This window comes from Macadamia integrifolia, unplaced genomic scaffold, assembly GCF_013358625.1.
Source record: "Macadamia integrifolia cultivar HAES 741 unplaced genomic scaffold, SCU_Mint_v3 scaffold1042, whole genome shotgun sequence".
In the NCBI taxonomy this organism is placed as follows: domain Eukaryota; kingdom Viridiplantae; phylum Streptophyta; class Magnoliopsida; order Proteales; family Proteaceae; genus Macadamia; species Macadamia integrifolia.
Genome location: NW_024868061.1, coordinates 50,119 through 63,234, shown reverse-complemented (window position 1 = coordinate 63,234; position 13,116 = coordinate 50,119). Strand labels below are relative to the sequence as shown.

Below are 13,116 nucleotides of genomic sequence, written 5' to 3'. Positions count from 1 at the left end.
ACAAATTCTACCTCTTCAAAAACAGCAATATGAATGCTAAAGATTTCTTGTGGAAAGCTCTCAACCACTACCTCATTTCCCACTGTTTCAGCTTTGTCTGCAGTTATCTTCAACATAAACCACTTCAGTAGAATCTTCTACCTGTTAATCTTCCGTCTATGAAGCTTCAGGCACAGTCTCTTCTTTAAAATCACAGTTCGTTGTGATCACTTCAGCTTTATCTTCAACTTCAGGCTCCTTTCATTAACTAGTGCTCTCTCAATTTCCTTTGGTAGTGTAAATTGAATTCAGCCTTTCCCTTGACACTGTTGACGTAAGACTTCCAACACTCCAATTTGCAGACAGACCTTATAGATGACTGCTTCAAGTTCTCTTCCCAAGTCCTAGACTCAAGTCTTCTAACATTGAGCCTCTATTCATGGAAATCCATCATTTTTAAACACCAGCCAATCGTAAGTAAGCAAATTTAAGCTTCCACTCCTCCGTCAAGTTGTACCAATAAAAATTTTATTCTAGAAAATCTAACCAATAAAGGAATAATATGTAGGTGCAGAATGTCCAACAAAGTATGGAACTTCTAGCTTCACCTTCTTTGTAGTAATCATTCCTACGAAGGTGCAGAATCCATTCTGCATTCAGTCAACTGCTTCACCATCTCAATTGCTTGTGCATTAGAATCAAGGGTCTGGCTTGGGATACTAGGGTTATGTTGGGTTTTGGGCTACATCAATACAAGTGCTTCATTCGGGCCCATAGAAGTTTGGCCCATTTAGAGGGATGGGCCCAGCCCAACCATTGTAGGAGTGGTTACGGCTGGGTAAACTATTATAAATAGACTCTATGGTTCCTACAATCACCACTACATGAGAACACAATTCACTCACAAAGTTGTGGTGAGGATCCAAGTGGAAGACTGCAGAAGACCCTAGAGTACTGGATCTCGTTCGTGGGACCAATCTTCGAGATTTAAGCTTGTGGAGGCTTCCCAAACTACAATACACGTATGAATCTAGTCCCTAAACAAGTCCCTAATTCATGTTATTTCTCTATACAACTCTCTAGTTGTTTGTGCGTGTTCTAATCACTGTGAGGGGACGATCTTTGGGATTAAATTCCCCAAGAAGTGGTATCAACACCAACCTCCATGGTTTTAGAACCCAAAAAATCAAACTTATGGGTTAAAAAGGGGGTCTTGGGAGGGATTTTGTCGAAAAATGGCAGCAGCCGGAATTTCCCACCAACAAAACCAAAATATTTTTACATAGAAACGTAGGAGTCATCGTCACGGTCGTGACGATAGGTGGTACGTCACGTGGATCTTCTGGACACTCCCTCACTCTCCGCTAGAGTTTGCATAGTGATATCACTCAACTCAATATGACGGGTCATCGCCGAGGCAACCCAGTAGGGTTCAAGGTTCACCCAGGAATCGGCTGTGTTAGGCAGGTTGACTCGGTTTGAGACAACCCAAGTTCATGCAACATAACCCATTGACCAGACCAGACTCGACCAATAACCCAACAGTCCGATTGACTGACCCAAGTAAAGGTTGACCGATGACCCGAATACATGACCCAATTGAACTGAATCATAACCCGACAAGTCGGTCCAACCCAGTGCGGCCCGACCAGACCAGTTCAGTTCAGACTGGTGAAAAAAAATTAAAGTAACAAATATTTTTTTGAAGGGTTTTCTGGCAGAATCTTTGAATCGACCCTACAAAAAACATCTTTTCATGCGATTTCTGAAGTTAGATCACTAATTCATGCTCTTTAATTTGATATGCAATATCAGCATGTTTCGTATCCATTGAGGCATGGTTTTGCCAATTTTTGTGCGTAGGGAACCATGGACTGTTTTGATTACACTCCCTACTGTACTGATAAATTATATGGGTTAGACCCAAGATTATAGCAACTGATGTGGATATCAATGATACTATTTGTGCATTATTTATATCACATTGGTATGTATATATTAAATCTACATGGAATATGTATCTTACTAAATTGTCTGTCAAACTAGGGATGTGCACCACTACAACAACACTATTTGAATCCACCAAAGTGGCAAGAATCGGTATTACTGTAATGAGTGCATATCTCGAAGAACCAAAATGAGACAGCAAAGTGATGATGTTCACCCAAAGGTAACATTGTCTAATTACATAATGCACATGGATTTGGGAGTACTTTAGCCTAGGAGCTGCTGTTAACCCAAAGGGGGCAATAATTTCGAAGTGACAATATAACCCGCAGTGATTGCAAAGATATAAGTGGACTAGTGCATTTCAGACCCAAAGGAATGTCGTTTCGGTTTACACTTATGAATGTTTAATGGTTAGGCATGTAACATTAGTACTGGTTATATCTGATGTGTGCCAATTTATACATATATGCCTCAACAATAATTCGTGGATTGTGATAGTATGTCTTATTTTCATTGAACCATTAAATAGGATGTCAACTAGTTATGCTATTTAGGAAATCTCAAAATTGACTGGTGACAACTACAAGAAGTGGTTAGAAGGCCTAAAAACTTACGTGTGCCTAGATCTTTGCACTAGGGTACCGAAGCAAGCTACAGTGTATGCTTCTAGCACATCTGCGCAGAAGATTGACCATGAGAAATGGCTGACTGCAAACAGGAAAGCACTGGCAGTCATTAAGTGTTTTCCCTAATACAGTGAAAGATAGTATTAAGGTGAAGGAAACAGTTGTTAAGTACCTAAAGGCCATCAAGGCCAAGTTTGACTGTTCCAGGAAATCTCAGGCTGGAGACCTGATGAATACTCTTACCACATCTAGGTTTGAAGGGGTTGGCACTGCTAGAGACCATACTCTGGGGTTAGTTCCACTGAGAAACAAGATCAAAGGGCTAGGATTCAATTTGATGATGATTTCCTGGTGATTGATGATTATAGCACTCAACTCCCTACCAGACTCCCACAGGCACCTCAAGACAACTTACAATGCACTTAAGGATCAGTGGGGCATAGATGAGCTGATAGATGTGGTGACACAGAAAGGAAAAGGTGGAAAGTGCTAACCTAACTCTAACCTAACTCAGATAAAAGGACCTTCTTCAGTTGGTTCTGTCAGAAACAATAGGAGGTTCTCCAAGAAGGGGAGGTACACCCCATACAAGAAGCAAGAAGTTCCAGGCAGAGGGTCAGAAAGACTTGAAAAGCATTCGATGCTTCTGGTGCAAGGCAAAGGGTCACTTGAAGAAGTATCTTGACAAAAAGGACACGGGTTTCTAAACAGGAGGGTGCCAAGCAAAGATGAGGTGAGCATGTTTTCTGTGGGAAATGGAGCTCAAGTAGCAGTGGAAGCCATACGAACCACTAGACTATCTTTAAATTCAGAATTGTTTTTAGACTTGAAGGATTTTGTTTTAATTCCCTCCATGAGGAGGAATTTGATTTCTGTTTTCAAACTTTGTTCAGATGGATACTCGGTTTTAATGTGAATGGCTTCACTTTATTACATGATTCTATTGCTGTGGGTTTTGGTAGATGGACTACAATTACTCGTGGGTAATGAATGTTGGTGTAAAACGTTCACTGCTAGATAAAAGTCTTCAGTATTGTGGAACAAAAGATTGGGTCATCTCGCTAGAAAGAGAATGGAGAGGCGAGTGAAAGAAGTTCTGGAAAACATAAACCTAGATGATTTTGGAACTTGTATTGACTGCATTAAGGGGAATATAATAATCTCTAAGAAGAAGGAAGTTTTTCGCAGTGTTGGATCTCATAGACACGAACATCTGTGGTCCCTTTCCAATACCATTACTGAATTGTCAATGTTATGAAAATCAAGGCTGTCAGGTCTGACAAGGGTGGAGAGAGTGCTATGGAAGGCATAGTGACATTGGACAGTTGTCTAGACCCTTTGCCTTGTTTCTGCAAGAAAATGGGATAGGACCTACAGGGTTGACCCGGTGATGACCCGCCACATCAAGTCAAGAGAGTGATATCACTCTCTGGACTCCGGTGAGAGTGAGGGAGTGTCCGGATGATCCACGTCACATACGACCTACCGTTGCGACTATGACGACGAGCCCTAAGTTTCTGTTTAAAAATATTTTGGTTTTGACGGTGGAAAATTCTGGCAGCGGCCGTTTTCTGACAAAACCCCTCCCAAAAATTCGATTTTTAGGGTTCTAAGACTCTGTGCGTGTTCTAATTACTGTGAGACGTGAGGGGACGATTTTTCGGATTAAATTCCCCCAACAGGTTACAGTCAGACATGTCAATAGTTTCCAATTAATGGGATTCTAGGTTCAAAAACAACAAACTATAGAATCCACCCACAAGGTAGAACCGCATGGTATCTTTGGGCAGAACCAGGATCGGAAACTACTGATGTCTGCCAAACCAGAACTCAAATGGGGTGGCGGGCAAGGTCAATTAGGTCTCTAAGATGGCTAAACAACTCCTGAAAGAGTGGCTGAGATCCAACGGTTAGATTAGGAAATATAGACAAAGTTCTGAAGTAAGTAGGTTCAGAATTAGTAACTTACTAATTTTCAGCAGAACTAACCGAGGGAGGACAGATTAAGAAATGTAAGGAAAGAGAAGTTTCTGCAATATCAACAGAACTCTCAGTATATCAACAACACAACTCTAGTAATAGGGCGAAGAACAGTTATTGGAATCAAGGACTTAATGGAAGAAAGGAAGGGGAAGGTAAAATGACCAAGGCATCTCACCCATGGCCTAGGTCAGCATCTCACCAACCCAATGCATTGCGCACTTAAGAAAGGGTACAAAAGCCAAACTTTTATTTACTTCAAAACCATTAAGAGTGGCTTGTAGTCTTACACTTGCTTATATGGATGTATATCTAAAAAATGGAAACAAACTAAAATAGCAACTAGTGGCAACTGATAGGAACCTTCCCATTGTAGAGAGAGTCCAATCATTCCATCAAACACCACTTTGTTTTCTAAGTTGGAATAACTCTTAATGTAATTTCGATCCATTCCATAAAATTACATCTCAGGCTGGTAAATCTTTGGCTAGTTACAATTGAATCATTCCAGCCTCGATGTGCCATCTAGTTTCCCATTCTATCTTTTTGAAATTTCATGAGTATTTACTCTCATGTAAAACCCCTGGGTAGTATTTGGTAATTATCAAGAGAACTCTTTTTCTCCTAAAATTGCATTAATTCCATATTTTCTATCTAATTCTTCAGATTTCTTAAATCTGACCCTTGTTCGAAGTGTGGTTCTAGCCTCTGTAATCTTCTAGACTCCTTAACTGCACAACATATTCCCAAATCATACTACACCCAGTAACTGAAAATCCACAATCGTAGCACAAATTTATATTTGTAAGAATCTCCATACACAAATATATCTTCCCCCCAAGATCTAGAAGAATTCCGCATGATACTCCCACAAGTAAGGAGATTGTCACCCAAAAAATCTACTTAGTATCAACTATCAAAGGCCTCAGAACTACCAATAAAACATATTAATAAAATTCATGAAACTAAATCTAACTTTCTAACAAAACTCATAAAAACAAAGCATGGCCAAAAGAAATACACCATCATTGATGTTATTAACCTAAGACTGAATACAAAAATCTTACCGGTGAAATATAGAACACTACAAGAATCTACTAGCTCAATATACTGCAAATTATTAAGTTTATTCATTGTTCTTTTTTGGCTGGAAGGTTAACAAGTTTACAGTTCCTGAACAAGGAAAATTCCATCTGAAAATTAATCATATTCTTCAATACAAAAATCATCACTCATATGAATAAACAAACAGAGGGAATTCTGTTCAAGGAGGAAGTACAAGGGAAAGAAGACTTCAGAAAAAGAAGATAAATGAAAGTTATATTGGAAAAACAAAGAACTCACCCATCAGTTGGAATATTGGAAGTTGTCAACTTAACTGGGAGTAGAGGATGTGTGAGTGTCACCCAGAACCTGTCCAATGCAAATGATGTTAGCACAAACAAGAAAATAAATTCCCTATTAAGAGAAAGATAATGGTTGTCATCTATCCATCATTACAAAAAATGAACAAAAATAATATTTCTCACATAAGTAACAGAGCAAAACAAAGAAACAACAATGAGAAAACCTTACAACAGTTGTCAAAAAATCAATCAATCAAAGGTTACAAGTTCCATCACACAAGGACACTAGTGATACCACAAGGTCCTTGTATTCAAGATAAACAATATTAGAAGTTTGTTGAAATAAAAACTTGAAGAAAAAAAACAGAGGAGCAAGAAGCAACTTAACCAAAATTTAAATAATTCAAAGAGAAAACCTTTATATACTATAAATGTTGAACCACCAAAACATAGTTCCCAAGGCACCGCCTTGGCATACAGGCAATTTCTGGGGTCTAGGAGACTATCTCCTTACTGCAAGGTGTCTTAAAATGGTATCGAACCAGGTTCAGCACTTATTTATGCCAAATATCGTTTACTTAAGATATTATTCATACACAAGCAAACAGCTCCTATTTGAATCCAATAAAAGTAGTTTAAAAATCAAAATCCAAAAGGATAAAAATTTAACACACCCAGTTCAAGAAAAAAAAACTGGATTTTTGGTTGAATTAGTATTTTCAATTTTCAAATTGGTAAATTTTTCTCAAATCTGAAAATTCCATAAATCTTATCATGGTAAAATTGTTCTTATGCCTTTAACTTTATTTTAATTTTAGGCGATTTTAACAGCATTCACACATTTTAAAATAAGTTCAACCAGAACATAACTTTGTCAATCCAACCCAGATTTAAGCAATCTTGAATTTGTTGAAAAGCTGGTTGTGCGCTACCTAATACAAAAGGTCTCATCTAAAAATTTGACCATCCAAACTTATTAGACGCCAAGAACATTCACTAAATGTTGCTTTTTTATGACTTAATGTGACTAAATGTTGATATTTTAATGACTTGATATGCCTTAATGTTGATTTTTGATGACTTGGTGTGGCTTAATGTTGATTTTTTATGATATAAGGTATATGTAACATACTAAATAATGTTAAGAAAGAGGGGAAATAAGAAATAGCACTTGGGCTCCAGGGTCGCCTAAGTGGTCAGGCACCCCTCCATTGCCTTAGGTCCTCCTTGACTACTGTGCACCAGAAGCTGTTCAAATGCCTCCAATTCTCATCAAAGGGGCTTAGTAACGATTACCATTTGCCGGAATTAAGATCCCAACCAAAAAGGATAAGTACTGAAGGCAACAATTACCACATAGCCTAAGATTTTCGTTGCTCCGACAAGGATGTTCCTTCATGTTATGGAAAACAAGAATAACTATCCTCCAACATAATTGCAATTTCTATAAATTCATTAATTAGTCCTTAAATCATTTAAAGGTACATCTACAAATTCTTTCCAAAGCAATGCCATTGGACTCAAACCCTAAAAACCGACTCTCCCACACCAGTCCCACCCTATATTCTGCATGTGTGGAAATATGTAAGCAAAACAACATATTATTCATGTGACAGGAAGAAAGAGAGAGAGAGAGAGAGAGAGAGAGAGAGCTTTTGTCTTGCTTGAACCTTCTGTAATTAAGATCTCATGCATTCAATCACAACAGTTTTGTGTTAGGCAACTGAAATAAATAAAGGTTAAAGAGATTAAAAAAAGAAAAGTGTTCCTTGACATAAACGTGATTACTTCTCCAAGATACTAGACTAGATATTTTTGCATAGTTTTAAAAACTTCAAGCAACTATATGTTTTTTACTTTAAAAATTATTATGCACAATAAGCATACTCACATCTCTTGTGGAAGCAGAACATAGCCTTGCCACCACACACCCTTTTAAAATAGAAAAATTGATTCAAATTTGTGTAATTTAGTTTGAAAAATACATATGATGAATGAAATGCATCATATACTAGGAATGATGCATTATTTTTCAAATTTTGTATGTTATTTTTATTTTTTTTATTTACTAAAAAATAAAAAATAATGATAATTACCTGCAATGAGTGAAATGTAAATATGTAATACAGGCTATGTTGTTGATCTATTCATTATGATTTTTATGTACTTTTACGTTTGGTGTTTAGGTTGATGAGTCGAGGGATGTTGGGTGGAATTATTGTGAACAAATTGCGAACAATAGACTACATACGTAACTTTTGCGGCACCCCCCACTATAGAGGTGGAGTTAATAGGAAAAAGCAACACATGGCAAGAGGGAAGGCATGGAATGTTGCCAAGTGTACAAAATGCCTTGCGGATTTACATAGGGCAATGAAAAAAAATCGACAACAGAGTAAAGATAAATCCAAATAGGGCTTTTAAGATGATGAGAGGTTGGTAGAAAACTTGATGGATTCTGAGGATGATGAAGGCTCAAATATGGAAGCAGATGAAGGTCCAAAATTGGCATGGGCACAAGAAGCAAGAGAAAAAAAATGAAGAAATAAGCAATTGAAAAGAGGTCCATCCTATAAGACTAGAACGTGGTGGTCATGATGCTGTTGATGCTGGTGTTGGCTCCTCATGTCGTCCACATGTTGATAAGAGCAAAGGCAAGGAGCCTGTTGGGCTTAGTAGATTAATTAGTGTTAAAGGGAATATTTTATTAATATGCAAAGAGTAATAAGGGTAAAAGGAAGAAGAGCCCAAATATTCGTGACATTGCTCCTCCTCCTTATAGAGAAAGGGATGAAGGCCAACAGAGAATTGAAGAGAGTTTTCAGCTGAAGACACAGAGAAAAAAGATAAGCAGAGCAATCTCTAGATGGTTCCACAGCACTATAATTCCACCTCACAAAGCCAACGATCCCCACTTAGAGATGGTTAAGGAGACTCAGTTGTGTGGGTCAAATGTTAAGCCACCCACACTTTATGAGATTTTTAGGCCTTACTTAGATGACATTGTGGGAGAGGTGAAAGAGTTTATTGAGAGATTCAAAGAGAAGTGACCTCTATATAAAGTGACCATCATGTGTGATGGGTGGAGTGGACCGACCAGATTGTCCATCATCAACTTCCTCATATATTGTGATGGCCGAATGATCTTCCACAAGTCTAATAACACATCTAACGATATTCAGAATGCACGTTATTTGTACAAGTTAATGGATGAGGTTGTGGAGGAGATATGGGAAGAGGAAGTCATTCAAATAGTGGCTGACAATGGAGTAAATTTCAAAAAGGCTGGTTACATGCTTATGTTGAAGAAGAGTAATCTATTTTGGACACCATGTACAGCCCATTGTATTGATTTGATGTTCAAGGACATTGGAGATAGGTCCAAGGTGTAGAAGGTGGTTACTGATGCAAGGATGCTCACTAACTTCATCTATAATTATAATAGGGTTTTGGCATTGATGAGGAGGTAAACGACAGGGGAAGGCATGCTTATAATGTTCACCTCTACCGAGTGGTTGATTAGTAGATACGCAAGGTAAGAAGTTGGAAAAAATGTTAAAAGACCTAGACACCTCCACAAAGTTTTGGGGAAGGGTGAGTCGACTTCATTAGATAATGTATCCATTCTTTTGTCTTCTTAAACATGTTGATGGGGATAAGGTTTAGACCATGGATAAGATGGTGCTTGGCATAGAAATAGTTAAGTAAAAGATAGCTAATGACAATCCATCATCAAACAAGAAGTTTCTAAAAATTATATTAGACTAATGAGAATGGATGTTGGTTCAAGACATTCATCGGGCAAGAAATCTCTTAAGTAGATCACTTAAGTTTCATTTTGAACACTTACTCCTTACTGTTTACTTATTAGTATCCTAAGTTCCTAATATCAATTACAATTTACAAAGCATGCGCTATTTGAATATGGACGTTTATTGTAACTATAATTTAGGGTATAAAACGAGATTTGCTAGATCCCTAAAGGTTATTGTCAATGGATTGGAGCCAGATGTTGATAAGGCCACAGGCCCACAGTTGCCATGGAAGATGTTAGTAATACATCGTTTAATGTTTAATAGATTAAGAAATAGATTGTCTACAAGAATAGTTTGAGTGGCCAACTACTGTTTTGATTCTTCTCTATATGAAGTACTTCAGGAGGCCTCTCTTGGATTTGCCAATCGAATGGCTATCCATGCTAGAGGAACAACACCCCCTGGTAAGTTAGGTATAATAATTTATTTTATATTTAAAATTTGTTTCAAACTCAAAATATTGGACTTCTCATTGTGCATATGATCGGTGGCTCAACTATAGGGGTAGTGCTCCACACGTGAAGACGATTACAATTTGGGTATTATCCCTAATGACATCCTCTAGTGGCTACAAACGTAACTAAAGTACATTAGGGTTGATACACACCAAACCCGCAATCGTTTCGATTATTCAAAACTGGAAAAGTTAAGTCTATGTGCATTTACAATATGAAGTTGAAGATGAAATATTTCGAGTTGAAGAGACAAGGGATGACATAGATGTTAATCAAATTGACGAAGATGACCTAGTTAGAGCATGGATTGATGAAACTGGCAGGGTATTGGTGATGAATCAGTTGAGTGAAGATCAGCAAACAACCTCACTTGATCCACTTACAGAGAAATTGGTAGAGAACTTGAAGAGGAACTAGTTGATGATGATAAAACAAAAGCACAAGACCTAGATGAGGATGACAATAGCTCAGTTGATCATCTAATTAAGAAGACGAGATCAGGTGCTTGATATGGAGGAACCCAAAAGGATAGTGATGATGATGAAGGCAGTGATGGTGGTGGTGTTGATGATGGTGGTGATGGCGATGGTGGGGTTTCACAGTCTTATGAGTGAGAGAGACATTACAATAGATATTTCGATTGGGATCAATATAGTGCCTATGTTCAGTCGGCGGACATCATCATCCTAGTCACTCCTATTCTTAAAGACCCTCCCAGCTATGAGTTTGAACCACCCCAACAAGCCAACACACTTCATGGGAGTAGACCATTACTACATACAACAAACCTCATCTTTTATAACAATTTCAATTGAATGCACTCATATTTCAATATTGTGTTTTCCATTTTAGTGTTTACGCATGATACATGTTATATATTGTTTATTTATACCGTTTTTTATGCAAAAGTGTATTACCATACGTATCTTGACCATTTCTGCGTGTATCCCTCGCGTAACTTGTGTATCTCTGATACAATACGATATGTCTCACAACAAACCAACCAATACAACATGTGAGACCGATACTTTAAACCTTGGATGGAAGTAACGTAGCCTCATCAGTTACTCCCACTCAACTTGGGTTGTTAATGTGATAACATGTAACTAATTACATGCTTACAACTGACAAAAATTAAATATGGTAGTTGTCCGTCTCCGTGGACTTCATCCGAGCGAAACGTCTCTGTTCTTCTTTTAAGCAAAAATAAAATAAAATCCTAAATCTATGTTATAACCATGTTAAAGCAACCTCTAGAAACCAACCGATCAATTGGGTTGCCCAAGGGAAGTATATAGTGTTAAAAAAAGATAGGGGGAGAGAAAGTGTGTGAAAAGAGAGGACGCCATACAAATCATCATATCATATCATATCATACCATCCATAAGGTTCAAATTTAAGAAGTCAATCTGTAGCAGTGATAATGCGGATCCTGATTCCAATGACTGAAATCGGATCGCTTAGGGCCCACAATATAGTAGTAAACTCAAATAATGAGTAATGGTAGTTCTGTAAATAAATGGAACTTTAGAAAAGAGTGGCAGATTTGTAATTAGATGGAACTAAAGGCCCAGCTACAATATGCTAGTAAAAGGGTAATTTAGGAACCAGGGAGAAAATAGGACAAGATAATAAGGAAATAAAAGTGAGGGTAGTATGGTCAAACCAGGGTTTTAAAAGACCTAAACAACAGTCCACGATTTTCAGTCTTCTTCTCCTTGTCGTGAGAACCAGAAACCAGCGGGAAGGAACTTCAAATGGATGGAACTCCTTCGATAGGCCTCGGTTTGGTCTGAACTTCCAAACGAAAGCTGCCAACTCTAAGGTCTCTTGACTCCGACAGATAAGCACCTCAAACAGGAAGCAAGAGGAACTGTACGGTCCCTGCAACTCAAGCCCGGCGGGAAAAAGGGAACCAGACCTGCAATCGGTTGATTTGTTCACACAGAGGATGACTTGGGGAAAGGGACTCCAGGGTTCTGATCGCCTATGAGGTTCCGACAGCCCACCCAAATCTCAGGGTCAATTGATTAGAAACCAAGCTTCAGTGAAGCTTCCTTTCAGATCTGCTACTGTCGCCCAGAACAGGGCAGGGGAAGAAAAAAACCAGAAATAAAGTAGAAATAGAAGAGTGGAAGGGAGAGATTAGAACGTTTCAGAGAAGGAAGAAGAGGGAATCGACAGCCATGGTATCAAAACCAAAAATACACTTAATCAATTCATTCAATTCAATAAATTCCATCCTCTGCTAGGTACAGAAACACAATTTAAAGACTTGAAAATAAATCTACTTTCCTAATTGAAACTGGAACAAATATTGCATCTAAACTAGGATAGAAATAAAATCTCATCAAATAAGAGTACTGCCAAACTAATTCTAAGCCTAAAAAGGAAGTAAATAAGGAAACCAATCAAAGGTATCAATCACCCAACTGCATTAAGTGAACGTGAGACGATTCTTTGGTGCACAAAAATGTGAGGAAGAGCAAAGAATCCGAAGAGTTTGCACTTGTGAACTTCAAGGTAACAAGTCTTCCATTGTGTTTAGTACTTTAGTTTTGTGATATACCTCACATCGGAAGGGACGATCCCTACCCGAGATTTTCCAACAATATGGTATAAAAGCCTCCCCTTTCCAATGCGAGGTTTTCTCATTTTTATTTATTTTTTATAATTATTTATTTTCTTTTGTTTTGTTCATTTATTTATGCATTTTATGATCTCTCAAGTCTTTGTTTATTATCAATTAAAAAAATGTGCATCTTCATTGCCACCCACACAATGATGCAGAATTATGTTAACCAGATTGACTCTTCTGGCAATCCAGACCAAGCCGAACAGGGTTAAATTGGATTTTTGGGTTCAACATGATATTTTAATTATTTGGGATTTATTTTATTTGGGGAATATTGGGCAAGCCTGTGGCACAACGGTTCAGTTGCACTATTGCAACATGTAAATCATA

The 13,116-nt window shown here is 37.9% G+C and overlaps 1 protein-coding gene across 8 annotated transcripts in view; it reads right to left on the bottom strand.

Moving 5' to 3' along the window:
• LOC122062449 (E3 SUMO-protein ligase SIZ1-like) overlaps window positions 1–13,116 on the bottom strand; it is a 42,984-nt gene that overhangs the window by 10,138 nt on the left and 19,730 nt on the right. For all 8 annotated transcript variants that reach the window (XM_042626099.1, XM_042626098.1, XM_042626101.1 and 5 more), the window contains exon 8: window positions 5,880–5,948. In XM_042626099.1, coding sequence (XP_042482033.1) covers window positions 5,880–5,948 — 69 coding nt within the window. The remainder of the gene's footprint in view (window positions 1–5,879; window positions 5,949–13,116) is intronic.